This window comes from Trichosurus vulpecula, chromosome 2 (assembly GCF_011100635.1).
Source record: "Trichosurus vulpecula isolate mTriVul1 chromosome 2, mTriVul1.pri, whole genome shotgun sequence".
In the NCBI taxonomy this organism is placed as follows: Eukaryota; Metazoa; Chordata; class Mammalia; order Diprotodontia; family Phalangeridae; genus Trichosurus; species Trichosurus vulpecula.
The window spans coordinates 96,715,682-96,734,676 of record NC_050574.1 but is presented as its reverse complement, the minus strand read 5'-3'; the positions used below and the strand labels follow the sequence as shown (position 1 = coordinate 96,734,676).

The 18,995-nt window shown below is 41.6% G+C and overlaps 1 protein-coding gene across 1 annotated transcript in view; it reads left to right on the top strand.

Moving 5' to 3' along the window:
• FAM124A (family with sequence similarity 124 member A) overlaps positions 1-18,995 on the top strand; it is a 111,331-nt gene that overhangs the window by 60,900 nt on the left and 31,436 nt on the right. The window contains exon 3 of the mRNA XM_036742683.1: positions 801-1,534. Within this exon, the coding sequence (XP_036598578.1) occupies positions 801-1,534 (734 nt within the window). The remainder of the gene's footprint in view (positions 1-800; positions 1,535-18,995) is intronic.

Genomic DNA, 18,995 nt, shown 5'->3' with positions numbered 1-18,995 from the left:
CCTGATCAAGTCAATTCCTATTTCTTCACCTTGCCTTAACTTCCTCCGTGGGAAATGGGGATGATTATATGACCCACACTCGTCCAATAGGATGTCTTGATGTGAGTTAATGCGGCTCTACATAAATACTGATTTGAGCTCCTTGGAAATATTGGTAGTAGGTAGTATGGAAGCTAGGTGGAGGTAGACAGAGTGCCTGGCCAGGAAGACTCATCATCCTGAGTTCAAATCAGGCCTCAGACCCTTACTAGCTGTGTGACCTTGGACAAGTCATTTAAGCCTGTTTGTCTCAGTTTCCTCATCTGTAAAATGAGCTGGAGGAGGAAATGACAAATCACCCCAATATCTCTGCCGAAAAAAAACCCAAATGGTTTCATGAGGAATTGGGTGCGACTGAAAACAACTGAGCAATAGTACATACCTGTTATTTTTATAGTTTGAATCTGACAAGTATTTCATTTCTAATTTTTTTTTTGTCTTTGGCCCCTACAACAAACTCCCATACTAGCCAGATGCTTCCTTTTCTATTGCAACAGTTTAGTATTCTGTGACTGATCAAATACCATATGAGAATCCTTCCCAAATAAATGTTTAGCTGCAGGGTTATTTTCTCCAGGGCAGTCTCACTTAGTCACATCTCCCGATGATGCAGACACAGTCACAGGCAGAACTCACGGAGGACAGCCTGGCTGGTGTGTGTGCTTTTCCTTTTTCTGCCTAGTCTTTACCATAAAAGATTCCTGAGCACACACATGAGAAAATTTTTCCCATTAACACTGTGTTTCTGTTGGTTCTCTCAGGTGAGCTTTCTGTGGAAGATACCCAGGATCCCTTCCTTGTCAGCGTCCATGTTATCACAGACCCAGGTGAGTCCAAAGCCCTCCAAGACGCCATAGACAAGGTTTTGGCTTGGATCCACCCAGATCTCCAGCTCTTCCGTGTGTCTGAAAGGAGAGTGGCTCGGAAACGAAAAAGACAGAACAAGGTTTCCCAGCCTGCCCTCGCTGTGGTTCTCTTCCTACAGGAGGAATATGGAGAAGAGCAGATTTTGGAACTCCATGAAACTTTCCAGAGGCCACCATGGCACTACCACCACACAGAGCGAGTTCATGGCAGGTTCCTCCCCTACCTACCCTGTAGTCAGGATTTCTTTACCCTAGCCCCAGGAACCCCACTGTGGGCCATCCGCCCAGTGCATTATGGAAAAGAAATTGTCCGTTTCTCCATCTACTGCCGGCATGAGAACTTTGCTGACATCCTGAAGCTCTATGAGCTGATCCTGAAAAGGAACCCAAGTCAGAGGAAGTCAGACTTCTGCATTTTCCCCATTTACTCGAATCTGGATGTGGACATCCAGTTCTCTCTGAAAAGACTCCCCAGTGGCCAAACACCAGTGCCCACGGACTCCTCTGTGCTAGAGTTCCGAGTGAAGGACATCGGGCAGCTTGTCCCTCTTTTGCCCAATCCATGTAGCCCAATAAGTGAAGGAAGATGGCAGACGGAAGATCACGATGGGAACAAGATCCTTCTGCAGGTACCTGTGTTAGGTGTCTGTCTGTGGGTGAGGGGAATTGAGTCAACTGGCTCATGCTGCCATCTTTAGATCCTATAAGAAATAAGAAGGAAAAAATGCCCACTCACTCATTCTTTATCTGCCCACTTTTCTTTACCAAAAAGTACAAGGCAGGTTGTTCCTATTCTATCTCCAAGAAAGTAAGAAGCCTGGAGGAATCTCTGGATCTCTGGATCATTTCGTTTTCCTGCTGTGCCTCAGCTTGGCGCAATCAGCTTTCTTGGGGTAGCTTTTCTTTTACCCCTGTGTTTCAGCATCCACCCCTGCATTTACAGCAAGGCATGCCAGTGGGTTCGAGTTGCAGTGGCTGTCAGGTTCTGATAGAGCAGATGCTGCATGGTTTTCAAAGTAGCCAATTTTTGGTTTAAACATTCCTTGGAGCAACCTCTTGAATTCAGTGAGTTGTCCGAAATTTCAATTCTGGGCCCCCAAGCAGAAACTACAGAGAGCGCCCACCTACTGCTTGTTGATTGCAAAATACATCATTGTCCATTAGAGAGAATCTATTCATTGTTCCATGCCCTCTTGTCCCCAGTTGTTCAGAGGGCATTATATGTGGTTGTTAGATTGAGCAATACATTAGGGAAAAAATACTTCTTTTTTAAACTTATCTAAAGAGTAAGTTATTTCTGAGAAATTTATGCACCTGATTTTGTCGGTTAACCTTGGAAAGAGGAGGGAAATGAAGTTTAATGAAATCTACTCAGTTGACTATATGCCTCTCTATAGTAGCTAGACTCACAGACAATCCCAGAGTCCTTCTCGCCTGACCCCCATGCCACAAGTTGGTTTACTAGATCCTTTTAGCCCTTTAGTGATAATTAATTGTGCCCCAAAATTCAAAATCCACAGCCTCAATTCATCCCACATCTGTCTGGAAGCTACTTTCATATGTGGGCTTTCCAGATTGAAGATATTTTTGAACCAAAAGTGAATTAATTCCAAAAGTTAGGAACCTCTGTGGAAATTAGGGTATTTAAGGGTCTAGTATAACTCCTTTGTTGTAGGGATGGGGAAACTGAGACTCAAAGGGGTCTCTTACTTCTGTAGTTGTCTCTGTGGTCAGCTTTGGAGTTCCCATATGATAGCTACGGAGAAAGAGGAAGCTTTTTGCAATTAGGGAAAATGCTATTAGCCGATGTTATTGCTGAAGTCACAAAACGTTGACATGACCGTATTTAGGTAAAGCTGTATCATATCTGCTATATTTGGCTTTAAACACGGACTATGTTCCCACAGAATGAACGGAAATTACAATTTGGCAATGATGCGGTTAATTGCTTAGAACAGGCAGTCAGGCTACATAATTCAAGCCAAAAATAGGGCCACCTAGAGATGGGAATTATTCAGCCTGATTATCAATGCTGGCTGAATAATGTTCAGGAATTGTGCTAAATACATGGTGCCATAGTAATACGACAGTCACATAGTAAGTACTTAATCCATGCTTTTTCATTCAATCATCTATTCCTTCATATTCAACAACAACAAAACACTACAAATCTAATCTTTGATCTCTAATCATTTTTAATAGGGATAGAAATTAGAGCTGAGATTTTGTTGGTATGAGGAAATCTAAATGAAGAACGTCCCTCTGCCAATGCACCCGCTCCGCAATTTGTAATTTTAGAGCTTTGCCTGAGGCAGTGAGAGCGTAAGTGACTGCCCAGTGTCATACAGTCAGTATGTGTCATTGGCAGAATTTGAACTCAGATCTTCCTGATTTTGAGGTCAGATCCCTATCAACTTTGCCATATTGCTTCTATAATCATTTTTATAATATGAAGGAATTTTTCTTATGTTTTTGCAAATAATCCAGACTCCTCTGTACAAAATATGTTCTATACCCATGGGGTACATGGTCTGACTATGTCAGCAAACCTAGTCTCAGGCTGCCCACACTCTTTGTGCACCATTTGGCATGACAGTGGCATTGAATCAAAATTCATGAATGCTAGCATTTTATAGTGTTGAAAGACCAGAAAGAATCAAATGCTTGCCAGAACGACTTTTGCAAATGAAACAATCCAGAAACTGAGAATCTTTTTTCCCTCTCTTTGATCCCCACACTAACCAGTGAAGAGGCAGAGTACGAAAGCTTGACCTGTGTTTGGTTCAGAATGACCTCTGAGAGATGTCTTTCAAAGAGGAGCCACGCACAAATCTAGTCCCTCAAATTTATCTGAGTGGAGACTTTTGAGGCTTTGGCATCAAAGTGTGAAGAACATGAGAGAAACGAAGCCATCCTCTGGGCTCAGTAATCCATGACATAAAAGGGAACTTTGCGTGGAGGAGAGAAAATCAATGTGGACAGAAAGGAGTAACTGACCCTTTTAAAATAGCCATGTAGGAGTCATAACTTGTGCTTAACACTTAGTTTGACGGGGTAACATTGGTGGATTGTGGTAGAAAAGAATCCTTTGCTTTATCACGGAATATAAGCCTCTAGGGTCTTTAAAGGAATCTTCAAACGTGGATGGCACATTATATGGTTGGCATTAAGGTATTCATGGGTAGGGATGAATGTCGTGAAGGGAGAATTTATTTGGTCATTTTATTCTAATTTATTTGTTCGTTTGCTTTTAAAAATTGTCTCTCTACTCAGCCACCCTGGAAATGCAAGGTACCCAGGGGCCAATCCCACTGCTGATGGGCATGGAAGCCTTAACCAGCTCAATTTTTTAATCTGGGCCAGTTCGGCCCTCTTTAGGCCACCTGGTCCCCCACTTCCCTTCCTGGGGGCTCGCCATACCATGACAAACTTGGTGCATGCACCTTTTCAGCTTGAGCCCCATAACTCCTGAGCTATTTACCAGCCTCAGCTAGTAACAGGGATTACAGGCATGGGCCACAACGTCTGGTGGGAGAACAGTAATAGAAAACCTGTTTTTATCCCTATTTTTCAGAAGTTTACAACTAAAAGCATCCCCTCTCCTAAGCTGTTTTTTCTACTCAAGTTTCTGCCAAAGCCTTTTGTTCAGTTTGTGGGAAATCAGGGTGGAAGACGGGCTCAACTGAATATGGTCTAATTGCTTACTTCAAATACAGATTGTATTTCATTCTCAGTCTAATCAACTTAACCCTACTCCCCCTCTCCCATGTTTCAGGAAGACTGCTTCCCCTTAGGTAGATACTTGTGTTTGAAGTAAGATTGCATTTCCTCTTCAGAGAAAAGAAAAATTTGACATTAAAACATGTTTGTAAATTCTCTAAACTTCATGTGGCTTAGGACAGGATAGCAGAGATATTTTTGTTAGAACTGTTCAGCACCAACTGAAAATGTAGATAGAAATAAGTCTGGGTTCTGATGAGATGGTAGGCCCCCAGGTTCCAGTTCTCTGTGTACCTCTTCTACTCCCTATATATGTCTTTAAGAGACAACTAGGTGACAATGTAGAGTATTCTGCCTGGAATCAGGGAGACCTGAGTTCAAATCCAGCCTCAGATACATGCTAGCTGTGTGACCCTGGGCAAGTCACTTAACCTCCATTTGCTTCAGTTTCCTCACCTTAAAAATAATAATAATAGCCCCTACCCCTTAGAGTTGTTGTGAGCATCAAATGAGATATTTGTAAAGCATTTAGCCCAGAACCTGCCCCATAGTAGGCTCTCCTTCCCTTCCTTCTTTATGGTATCCATGACTGAAAGATACAAAAGCTGTGGTAGCAGCAGAAACAGAGAAGTAGACATGAAGAAACTTACCAGGTCCCATAGAAAAACCTCTTGGTCATTCACTAACTTAGAAGATTTTGCTTTATTATTTAATAGCTTCCTAGCATTTATATAACGTTTTAAGATTTGCAGGGGAAAGGTATAACGTGTTATCTCATTTGTGTTCACAGTAATCCTGGGGATTTGGTACTATTATACACACACACCTCCCTTTTATAGTTCAGGAAACTGAGGCAGATAGAGATTAAGTGATTTCCTCAGGATCACACAGCTAGTAAATATTTGAGATGGGATTTGAATTCAAGTCTCTTTTACTTCCAAGTCCAACTCTATCCAATGTGCCCGCCTAGCTGGCATTTATAGATTATGAGCTCACAGAAGGCAAGGACCGTGTACATTTTTGCATTCTTCGTGGCACCTAGCTCAATGTCTTGCATGTAATAGGGATAGAAACTGTACCTGTGATTTCATTGGCATGAGGATCTTCCTGCAAGGAAACTCCCCTTAACCAATGCAGGTTGGCAGCGTCTCTGCAATGTAGTCTTTTCGCCTTATGCACTGGGAGCTTGGGTGATTTCCCAAGGGTCACATGGCCAGTATTCGTCTAAATCGAGACTTGAGCTCGTGTCTTCCTAGCTCTGAGGTCAGCACTCTAACTACTATGGCACACTGTCTCTCTTGTATGTAATAAGTGCTCAATAAATCTGTTGAATGAATGCATGGGATATGGAACAAAAGATGCCATGTGTCAGAGCAGGGAGTGGGAATTTGTAGCCAGCTAAGAATATATTTTAAGTCCTTGAATGTGGAAGAGTGATTTAATAATGATATTCATATATATGCATATATATATATATGCAAGCCCCTTTCATAGAAATAGGGACCAGTTGTTTATCACCATAGAGGCTAGATGAGGGAATGGGCTTAAATTGATGCCATAGATTTAGATTCATATAGAAAAAAATTATCTGATACAAAATAAAAGTTCTAAATATTCTCAACAAATAAATAAAATTCTAAATAAATAATTGAGATGAGCTCCTCCCGAGGGTTCTGAAGTCTTCACTGGGAAACTTTAAAGCTGTCATTTCTGGTATGATTGAATTGTGGTTCAGACCTTACTATGGAGAACTGGATGAAATAACTTCTTGGGAAACATTCTGGCCTTGAAATAGGATGAAAAGGAACACTAGTGTGAAAGTCATACAGAATGGGCTAGCCTGGGGAATAGGGGTCCTGTGACTAGCACCTACTGGCACCTTTAACTCGGAACCATCAACGAAGGACAAAGTTTCCACTGACCTTGCTGTGTAAATTCATTGGTTAGCTATGGGCCCGGGGCCTCAGGTGGATCCACTAACAGCAATACAGACTCAAAAGATTTCACTAGAGAAAATAGGTAGGCATGCAGTCATCCCCAAGGTTGAGCTAACAGAATGGGGAATGAAGCAGGCAGCTAGATGGTGCAGTGGAAATAATGCCAGGCTTGGAATCAGAAAGACCTGAGTTCAGGTCCAGCCTTAGACACTTACTAGCTACATGACCTTGGACAAGGCACTTAACTTCTGTTTGCCTCAGTTCCCTCAACTATAAAATGGGATAATAACAGCGCTTGTATCCCAGGGTTGTTGTGAAGAGCAAATGAGACCATATTTGTAAAGCACAGTGCCTGGCACGAAGTAGGCGTTATATAATACTAGCTTTAATTTTTAATGTTCAGCGGTAGTACAAAGGAGCAGCTAAGTGGCGCCATAGCACATGGAGCACCAGGCCTGAAATCAGGAAAAGTCATCTTCCCGGGTTCAAATCCAGCCTCAGACACTTACTAGCTGTGTGACCCTGGGCAAGTCACTTAACACTGTTTGCCTCAGTTTCCTCATCTGTAAAATGAGCCAGAGAAGGAAATGGCAAACCCCTCCAGTGTCTTTGCCAAGAAAACGCCAAACGGGGTCACAGAGACTTTGATACAACCTGAATGACTGAACAATGGTACAAAAGGAGAAACACGCCCAACAAACTCTTGCTGTGTCTGAGCGCTGCCTGGGTCTTTATCTAGATTCCTGGTAATCTGACAGGCAGCAGCAGAACCATCGAACTAGGGGGCTGAGGTAGAGGAAAGAAGGCAGTCTCTCGATCAGAGAAGGAACACCAGCGCTTGGAATTATCCTCTGAAGCTCAAATTTGTGGATAGAGGACAACAGCCTTCCACCACTTTCCTCAAGAGGCCCTGAGGCTTTGTCAGTGTACCTTTCCCTGCTCTTCCTGCCCTTACTATTATACTAAAACAAAGGTACTCTGCAGCACTTGGGTGAAAAGCACTAAGTTACCTTTATTTTAGTACTCTACAACAACTTTGTATTTGCTAAATCCATGATAGTTCTTTTTTTTTTTTGGAGGGGGGTAGGCAAGGCAATGGGAGTTGAGTGACTTGCCCAAGGTCACACAGCTAGGAAGTATCAAGTGTCTGAGGCAGGATTTGAACTCAGGTCCTCCTGACTCCAGGGCCGATGCTCTATTCACTGTGCCCCCTAGCTGCCCCATTCCATGGTATTTCTTGAGTAGCAATACGGTGTATTGGGATGAGCTGAGCATAGAGATGTGGGTTCCATGCAGTCTAGGCTCTACCATTAGCTGGCTGTGTGACCTCGGGCAAGTCATTATCACTCCTTTCGGTCTCAGTTTTCTCATCTGTACAATGAGGAATTTGAACTAGATGATCTCTAGGCTCTATTAGCTCTGACATGGATTAATTTATGTAGAGTGTTTTTAAAAATGTAGTGCGCCATATATAAATGTTAGCTATATATTGTTACTTTTCACTGTGGTTAATTTTGCCCAACCTGGGTTTTATTTCCCCGTGCATGATGCCCAGAGTATTTGGAAAAGCAATCCCAGAAAAGACTTTCCCAGAGCTTGGTTTGATGTTCCTGCCCAAGAGTTGGTGACCTTGTAGCTGCTTCAGGTTGGGAAGGCAGAGTGATTCTCTCAAAAGATACAAAGGACCCAGCCCAGTGGTCTTGGGTATGACTTCATGTCAGACTTTTAAGGAACATTCATAGGTTGATAAAGGTGGGAGGCACCTCAGAGGCCATCCAGGCCAACCTTTTCCTTTTACAGATGAGGAAACCGAGGCCCAAAAAACTAATTGATTTGACAGGGTCACTGTAATATTAATTAAGGTGGGACTTTTTTACTGTTTTTTTTTCTTTTAGAAACGCGAAAGTAGTCAAATGCTTTTGGTTAAGCCTTATTAGGTGCAAAGCCCCAGGCCCACACCCTTTTGCTAACTAGGTACTAAGCCCCAGGCTCACACCCTTTTGCTGATTAAGTGTGAATCCTGAAGGGGTTACAAAAACCCAAAGGTTAGGATTCTGTCTGGGGCTCTCACTCACTGGAGGAGTGTTGATGTGGAGACTCTGTGTAGCTGTTGTTAAGAGCCCTCCAGCTCTGAAGAAACCCAGATGTTTGTTTTGGGGGCTCTCACTCACTGGAAGAGCAGTGTGTGACTTGAAGAGACTCTGGGCAGCCCTTAAGAGTGCCCCCCCACCCCGGCCTGCAAACCCAGATATTGATGCTTTCCTGGTAACTACAATTGTGATTTGAATCAGACCAGGTCTGTCTGTGGATGTTTATAATTTCTATTTGTATTTGTTCTAAAGTTCAGGGTGCTGGCTTTTCCTCCTGAACTATGTGAGTTATTTTTGCATGTGTGATTAAAGTAAGATTGTTAAGCCCTTGAAGTTACTTCCCTTAGTAAAGCAGATCAAAGAACCTGTGTTAGCAGCCCTTCTATATGCTAGTTGTTGTTGGTCTTACACAGCCACAGTAGCAGCTAGCAGATGCTTACTACAGTCACAAAGGGAGTAAAAGCCAGAGGTGGCATTTGAACCCAGGTCCTCTGACTCCAAAGCCAGTGAAGGCCTTTTCCACTGTATCTTGCTGCCTCCTGGAGGGAAGCAAGTTTAAAGTTTCTGCATTAACTCTTTCAAAAAATATCTTTTTGTTTCACATGGTCCATTAAATTTGTTCTCTCTGGGGCTTCAGTCTAAAACGTATCACATTCTGCATGTTCCAAAGAAACAGCTGCTGTCAGTTGGGCGTGGGTGCTCTTAGAATAGCAGGTGATGCTGCAGCAGCCTGGTGTTGGAGTCCCACCCAAGCATGGTGCCTCTGCCATGGAGCACAATATTCCCTTGTCAGTCGGCTTCCAAGAGGGATTAGCATTCCCATCCTTCTAAGGGTGAGTTTTCAAATGGTTTGGTGTCTGAAGCTGTTTAGTGGAACTTCGTTAATAGAGAACAGAGCCAGTTGCTCAATTCTTTTAAAAAAATTTCATTAAATATTTCCCAATTACACGTAAAAAATTTTAACATTCATTTTTTAAAATTTTGAGTTCCAAATTCTCCCTCCTTCCTGCCCCTCTCCCACTCCTTGAGAAGACAGGCATTATTATATCAATCATATATGTGAAGTCATGCAAAACATAATTCCGTATTAGCTGTGCTGCAAAAGAAAACACACACACACACAAATAAAGCAAAAAAAGTATGCTTCAATCTGCCCTCAGAGTTCATCAATTCTCTTTCTGGAAGTGGAGAGCATTTTCATCATGAGTTCTTTGGAATTGTCCTGGGTCATTGCCTTGATCAGAGTTTGCCCAATCTTTTTAAAGATCCTTTATTTCTGAAAAATTTGTATGTGCATTAAATGGTCTACATGATGTGGCCATGATGAAGGAATCTAGATCATAACAGACACCTGAAATACTTTGGGTAAAATTTTTTAAAAACATTCATTTTTGAGCAAGTAATATCACTTTCCATAATGCATTTTTTCTTATTTCCTTTTCTTTTAACAAGAATATATTACTATAGCCATGCAAAATGTATAGTCCCATCTTCTGAAAAACATATTTTCACTTTGTTATTTGATAACATGGTTCCATGAAAAAGAGTGCTGAATCTAGAGTCAGAGTGCCTAGGTTCAGAATGTTCCCAGATTTCCCGTTTATGACATCAGTGACCTTGAGCAAGTTGTTTAAATGCATTGGAACTCTGTTTCCTTACTTGAAAAATGAAAGAGTTGGACTTTGATAGTCTCTGAGTTCCCTTCTAGCTCTATATCTTTTGATTTTTTAACACAAAAAACTCAGAATATTTTTAATAAAATTAGAAGTTATAATATGTATTTTGACATTAAAATGTCAACCCAGTTTTTGTTCCCACATTGGGAAGGACAGATAGTCATTAATCTCCAGATAGATGTCTTCCAGAGATTTAAACAAATTGGAGAGAATATTTCCTCCTCTGGGGTCAAAAATAGGATCATTTTTCAAGAGCATTATATATAAAACCAAACTCTCCCCAAAGTTTAGGGCCATCATTTTGCAGCCAGATATTTTCTAAATATGATTACAATAAAGTCTCAGAACTTACAGAACTGAAGGTAACCTTTTGGAAGTAGAGTGCCCATTTTCAACCCTTGTTCTTTGATTATGAAAAGTTAAGGGATGGGGTGGTCTGAAGTGCAACTGTTGTGGTGAAAGTAGGGAGGGAGAGTGGTAACCAAGGAGGAGGGTCTATGAATTGACTGACTCTTTTTGGACACCCAGAGGGCCATCATTTGTAACTAAGAAAAAAAAAGAAAGACTAGAAAAGCATGTTAGCAAAAGTAATCCACACATTGCCTGAGTCGGACCATCCATGCAGTATTGCACCATAATCTGCCACCTCTGCAAAGAAGAGAAGGAATTACATCATCTCATCTCCTCTTTGGAGACAAATTTTGTTCGCTGATTCTTTCCCATTTTTGATGCACATGTCATAAGTTTCCATCCCCTCATCTGGGGAAATGATTGTCCCCTGGAAAAAGGCTTCTGGATTCCGTCTTCAAGGAGAGGACTTTCTCACCTCTGTTTTTGAAAAGATAGTCACCCTTTCTCTCTTGTATGTTTGAAGGGGACAATTAGGATTGAGACTACGCATTAATGGTATATGATGAGCCTTCACCCAAGTAACTGTGCTCCATTAATGTGGGCCTCTTATTTCTCTGCCTTCTCTCTTCTGTGGTGTATTTTACTGACTGTCTCAGAACATCCTGCTCCTCGCTGCGCTATTGTTCCTCAGCTAGGAGAGCACTGCATCTGTTCCACAGCTGACAAGTCCCAGAAGAATTGCCGACAATGACATCCCATCACTACATGAGTTACAATGAGAATGTTAATCACACATATAAGCATGAGGCTAAATTGGTTCAGTGGATTTATGGCCAAGGGAACCAGGAGTGAAGAGATATGAATGATTCCCTTCGGATGCAGAACTGTACATTGCCTGCATTGCTTAGGAGGGAAGTCATAATACATACCATAATACATAATACTTTCAGCACATTGGGTGGTTTGTGCTACGTGATAGCATGGACCTGAGAGAGGAAGCGGGGCATTCCTGTAGTCAGGGAGACCTGGGTTCAAGTTCCACCACTGACATGAACTGAGCCTCTCTGCCAACCAGAAACAGCTCTAAGATTATAAATTGCAGAGATTGGTGGAAGGAATGGCGTCATTGGAAGTCCCCTATACCAATGATATCAGAGGTCAGGGTTCTTCATTTGTATTTCAGCTTTTCTTTTTCTTTAGATAATGTACATTGTGTAGAGATGTAGACAGAAGTAGATATTCTGTAACAGTGAATGGAGTGCCCTGTAAATGTTGGCATTACTGTAACTGTTACAATTACTATTAAAATCAGATAAACACTTCTTGAAGCTTTAGAGGACATGACATATCTACGAATGATATAAAACAGGATCGTAGAATCTTCCGTTAAGAACCAGGAAGGGACCTTTAGAAGCCATCTAGACAAAGCGTTTCATTTAATAGGTGAAGAAACTGAATTTCAGAGACATTAAGTGACTTGGCCAAAGTCATACAGATAATTTCAGAGGCAGGATTCAAACCCAGGGTCTTCTACCTCCAAAGCTGGTGCTTTACTGGAAAAAAAACAAAAGCTCTGGAGCTGGGATCGAGAAATACCTGGGTTCAAATTCTACCTCTTGGCACTTAGCATATGACCATGAGTAAGTCATTTAACATCTCTGAGACTGTTTCCTTATCTGTAAAATGGGGTGATACCTCCTGAAGTACCAACTCAGTGAGGGTGTTGGAAAGTTCAAATGAAATCACTTCTGTAAGGTGATTGTGAACTTTAAAGTGTTTTATAAATGTTAGTTTTTGTTTTGTTTTTTAACAGTAAACATGAATTGTTTTTGACAAGGGCTTGGGAAAGGGTGGGAAGAACAGTGAGAGGGTTCTGTTCTCGTGGAGAGAAAAACCCTCAGGCACCAGGGTAAGAATAATCCTTTTGGCCATCTGTGCCATCCGGACCATGACAGCTGTCAGCACCCCTATAGTGGTTCCATCCACAAACCTTGACTTTCCATCCAGAGGGCCTCATTAGGACTGTGGCGTTCCTGGGTAGCAGCTCTGCATTTGACCGTGAAGAAGGATCCGTTCTCTCTTTGTATGAATCTCCACAGGAGGTCCCCAGGCAGGTCTCTGATCATCTTCCCTCCCTACTGTGGGGACTGACTCTGGAGTCAAAGAATATTTTTCAACTTCTAGCTTCTAAGAAAAACCTAAGAGATTGTCTGTGTCAATTGGAGAAAAGTGAAATGATAATTTTTAGAAGATGTGAAACATTCTTTCAAACTGGAAACACCTTTAAAACTATAATTGCTTTTAAAATATTTACATGTAACCTTAGGCTGGAAAAGTCCTTTGAAGGAAGCTTTTGAGGTGATTAGTCTTTAGAGCAGTCATTGAAATCAGCACAGGACCATAATACCCACTCACCCCTCAAACTTATCTCAAAAAAATTGTCCATGCCTAAATAAATCACAGGATCTCAATGTTAGAAGAGACCCCAAAAGTCATCTAAGCCAACCCATACTCAAATAAAAGTCTCCCCCACAGTACCTTAATATCCTCCCTTGAGGGCAGGGACTGTTTTACTTCTATAATTTTATTCCTTATGCCAGGAACCTAGTAGGCATTTAATAAATGCTTGTCTGTTGATTGATATCCCCCAGCTCTACTGGAGAGAGTGTTCACTTGAATACTACCAGTGATGGGGAACTCACTACCTTATGAGACAGCTTTATTTTTTTTTTCATTTTTGTAATTATTAGGAAGTTCTTTCTTTATGGTAAACTCAAGCCCTAATCCGCCTCTCTGAAACTTTCAGCCATTTCTCCTAGTTCTTTACTCTGGGGACAAAAAGAACAAGTCTAATCTCTCTGCCACATGGCATTGCTTGGAATACTTAAAGATAGCTATCGCATCTTGCATTCCGCCCCCCCCCCCCCCCATTATCCAAGGAATTATTTTTTTCCATGGTATAGTGAGCAAAGCTTTGGCCCTGGAGTCACAGGCCCTGAGTTCACACTTCCCTGTATGACCCTGGGCCAGTAAGACACTTAACTTCTCTGGCTTAGGGTCCACATCTATGAAATGGGAAAGTTTGATGTGATGACCCTATATGTCTCTTCTAGGGTTGGATCTGTGACCTTCTAAGAAGAAATTTAATCCAAATGTATTTTACCTGCTTTGCTAAACCTCTGCCTCTTCTCCCTGCTACATTTTGATGGCTGAAAGCTGCCTCCTTAACTTCGGATTTACTGGCTAGATTTCTTTCTCAAAAACCAAGCCTTAAATCCAATTCACTCTGGAGCTCATAGATTGGACAATAGGTCCCTGCCCTCCCAGCATAGAGTGAATGTAAATACCAAACAGTAGCTTTTTCTCTTTTGGCCAGGAGCCCCAAAGGTCTTCCCCTCCCTGTTTGATTTTTTTTTTTTGTTTTGATTAAAGGAGCCATCCCTTGATTAACTTCTTAAAGAGACCCATTCACTGAATGGGCATTACCTCACTCAAAATGAAAACCTGAAAAGACCTTAGCCTGAAAGGGCCAGGGTCTCCCATTGCATCCTGGGCCATCTCCAGTCATCCTGATGAATATCTGGCCACTGGACCCAGATGGCTCTGGAGGAGAAAGTGAGGCTGGTGACCTGGAACATCCCTCCCTCGCTCAAATCAAAGTCAAATGCAATCTATTTCATCATCTCCCTGACATCATGGTCCTCTTTGAGAACAAAGGACAAACACAACAACAACAACCCTGAGCCAATCCAATTCTTTGGGAGAACCTTTATTGCATCTTTTTACTTTGAAATCTATTACTTCATGATTAGTTTAAACATTTACAGCTACTCTGAAATACTTGGAAAATAGAAGTCTGAAGACTTTCAGAGAAATAAAATGCAATGTTCTCAAAAAGGGAGAGAAACCTTTTGCTGAAATAGAAGAGGAAATAAAATACCTAGAGTTATTGGGCTGAAGTCACACCTGAATCACCCCTGGCAATTGGCTATTTTTTCTCTTTCTGAACATTTCCAGGAAGGAAGGTTTCACAATCTTCCTAGTCCCATAATGTTTTTTCATTTATATGGAATTCAGGCAAGATCATCTCCTTTCCAGATTTGAAATTACATTTAAGCAAGTTGTATATGAGTGGGCAGGTATTACAGGTAGCTAGGTGTCACAGTGGATAGAGTGCCAGGCCTGGAATCAGAAAGACCTGAGTTCAAGTCCAGTTTCAGATACTTCCTAGCTACGTGAGTCACTTTACCCTGTTTGCCTATGTTTCCTCATCTGGAAAATGAACTCTAGAAGGAAATAGCAAACCCCTCCAGGGTCTTTGCCAAGAAAACCCCAAACAGGGTCATGAAGAATCAGACACAACTGAAATGACTCATTAAGATACGAGTGGACAGTTCAATGCTTCTATTTAAAAAGCTAACGTAATTCTGAGCCCCTGAACAATGCTGGGATAGGTAAGATTTAGGAGTGCTCTATTTGCCTATATTTGGTATCGGTCAACTCTGTCTTAGGAGGACCAGGTCCAGTTTTGTTTGTTACATTGTAAAAGGCTTGTGGAAATCAATCATGCAGCAGACCTGCTATGGGTCACTTACTGTGCTAGGTGTAGGGGTTACAGACATAAAAAGGGATCAGTGCCTGCTTTCAAAAAGCTTACATTCTATTGGGGTAACACGTCTGCACCTATGAAGCTATGTGAAATAAGTACAAGGTAATTTCAGGGGATGAATGTTGTTTGTTCAGTTATGTCTGACTCTTTGTGACCCCATTGAGGTTTTCTTGGCAAAGATGCTGGAGTGATTTGACATTTCCTTTTCTGGCTCATTTTACAGATGAGGAAACTGAAGCAAACAGGGGTAAGTGACTTGCCCAGGGTCACACAGCTAGTAAGTGTCTGAGGCTGGATTTGAACTCATGAAGATGCGTCTTCCTGACTGCAGGCGGGCATACTATCTACTGCACCACCTAGCTGCCCCCAACCTTAGGGGATAGGGTCTAGTGACTTGGGGTTGGTGAGTAATGGCCTCATGTGGAAGGTGAGGCAAATATATATGTATATATATATATATATACACACATATACATACACATACACACATATATACTCACACATATAAACATATATGTATATATATGTAAATACAAATATAAACATGCATTTTTAAATGGCCAGAAAATGAGAGCAAGGGGAAAAGTATGAAGGAGCTGCTACTATTGACTGAAGAATTGAAAGAGAAAAAATACCTGGTGAGAGAGAAGGCCCGGCTGGGGATTGTATTTATAGAGGACGTTACAAACATGACCTCACAACCCTGGGGAGGTATGAGTTATTATGATCTCCATTTTACAGTTGAGGCAACTGAGGCAGAGAGGTCAAGTGACTTGCTCAGGGTCACATAGCTAATAAATGTCTAAGGCAAGATTTGAACTCAGGTCTTCCTAACTCCAAGGACAGCCCTCTATCCACAGCACCACTAAGCTGCCTATTATTACTATATGCTTAAAGTATTTTCTCTTGTAAATTTATATTGATGGAAGTCGGGGGCGGGGTGGGGAATTCCTCAGCAGTTTCTTGAGAAATGAGTTATGAGAGTAAATCTGGAAAAGTTGTTAGATCTGTGTAACTGAAAGGGGAAGAGCCAGATCAAACCCTGAACTCAGGATCAATGTTCTGAGACTCAGGAATGATGCTCGGGTGGGCAGCAAGTTCTTAAAGAGGGACAAACCCCATGAAAGTCAGAAGCCTTCTACTTGGAGATCCTAAAAAGGTGTGTGACTTGCTTTAGAGAAATGAAAAAAAAGGAGAGGCCTACTGAGGTGGTCAGTGGCAGTGGAGCAAGAGAGATTAAAGCCCAGGGCTCTGGAGAAAGGAGAACAGAAAGTAAGCTATGGGCAGCTGGCCTGGCACTGAGAAATGTCTCCCAAGGCTTTAACATCTTCGTGGCACCCTGATTGTCCACATACAACTCAACACATTGTTTCCTTCACGTGTTATAAGGAAGCCTTTGGACTGGGTTGGTTTTTTTTTTCCTCTATAGCTAGAAGATAGGAGTTTAAATTGGAGCTTAAAGGTACTCATGTTAGCCACAAAGAAGAGCTTCCTGTTTTCAGATCAGTCAACAAATAATTGGCCACTTACCATGGTAAAACACAGTGCTAGCCATTGTAGGGGATTAGTATGGGGGTACTGCCTGAAAAGAACAGTGGTCCTGACTTTCAACTATGGCTTTTGATTATTCCAGAAAGAACTGGCACAAACTTAAGAGGCAGGCACTGCCTGAAATGAACTTAATACCCCAAAGTAGTCCTGAGATTCAACGATAGCTTTCTCCAGAAAGAACTGGCACACAGTGTGGAATTTTAGGAGCACAGGACATGCAGATACATAAAAAGTTAATGACGGAAGATGATATATAATAGGTGTCCGGTGATTGACGTGGAGAAATCAGGAGAAGGAGAGATCATTGTGGGCTGGAGAGGACAGCAAAGCTTTCATGGAGGGGCTGGGACATGAGCTGGATGCTGGAGAACTGGTGAGATTGAATGAAGATGCAGAGCTCATTCCAGGAAAAGTTAACAGTGTGAGAAAAGGCAGGAAAGGTATTGGGCAGAGTCAGAGGCACTGAACTGGCTGTGAGGATGCCATACTGGGAAGTATTAGGAGATGTGTTTGGAAAAGGAAGTTGGGGCTGCATTGTGGAGAGATTTGGATCCTAGGGTAAAAAGTACACTTAACAGAGAGAAACACACATGTACAATTCCCAGCCCTAGGGATGTTTAATTATAGACATCCATTTGTCTCAGTTAAGGTGGAGTTGAGATGGCTAGTGAGACTAACTGACCTCTAGAAGTTTGTTTGGATCTGTGGTTTTGAAGGCCTATGACAATAACAGTAAGGTATGCTGTTATAGCGCTCCTCTTAACAATCCTGGGAGGTGGATAATATAAGTATTATTTATCCCCATTTTACAGATTGAGAAAATTGAGGCTTCTGGAGATTAACTGATTTGCTTAGGGTCAGATCAAGTGTCAGAACCAAGATTCAAAACCAGATCTCTTGACTCTAAATATAGTGTTCTTTTCACTATACCATGTGACAATCAAATGGTACTTTTAAAAAAAATAGTGCTACATATAAGGTACTTAAAAAATCAGCACAAATCTATACTGCTATAATGTATAATTCAGGGAAAGGTGAATTAAATTCAAAGATTTTCCTATTCATTTGTGACGATTCAAACATGATGGGAAAATAAACTTAGCTAAGATACTGAGTGTTCATGTTGTATAGACATGAAGAAATTCCAACAGGTTTAGCCGCAAGAAAGATAATGGATTTAGAGCCAAAAGAAAAAAAATAGACTCGCTTTTAAGTTTAACTGCATTCTTAACATTTTCTCCATAACTTTCTTTAGACAGCCAACAGAATAATATATCAAGCCCTGATTGGTAGTGTTTTCTGATTTCCAACTTATAAATACTCACACTGAAAAGGTACCATTCGGCCCTTGCAAGCTGGGTCAAGCTGGCTCCTGCACACTCACCCTTGCAACATATGAGGGAACTTAGAGGTCCTCCAGTCCAACCAGGTCATTTTATAGATAAGGAAACTGAGTCCCAGAGTGGCTTGGTGACTTGCCTTGGGGTGCACAGGTATTAAGTGGAAGAACTGGGATTTGAAACAGAGTCTCCAATTTGAAATCAATCATGCTCTCTACCATTTCTCACTAGAGTTGCAATTTAATAAACAGAACTCAAATACGTACAGACATAACATATGGGAATAAACAATTATAATTGAAGAGATTTATTGTAAAGGCTAAATTATTATAAATTATAACTCGTGAATTAGGTTGCCTAGATAGAACTCATCTGCTTAATGATTCACAGAAGAATCTTAAAGGAAAGCAGTGACCTAGGTTTTGAAGAAATTAATAGAGAAGATACCATAAGAGATGGGGCAGCTAAGTGGCTCAAACGCTGAAGAACCAGGCCTGGAGTCAGGAAGACTGGTCTTCCTGAGTTCAAATCTTGCCTAGCTGTATGACCCTGGGCAAGTCAATTCACCCTATTTGCCTTAGCTCCTAATCTTAAAGTAGGCTGGAGAACAACCATTCTAGTATCTGTGCTAAGAAAACCCCAAATGGGGTCACAGAGAGTCAGACATGATTGAAATGACTGAACAACAAAAGCCATGAGATGGCAAGAGGAAGAGAGAAAAGCATACATTATGTTATCGACAGCAATTTATTTTGCTTGTGCCAAGAGCGTAGGGTTGAAACGAAGTAAATGAAAATGGTCAGCTACGCCGCCTGG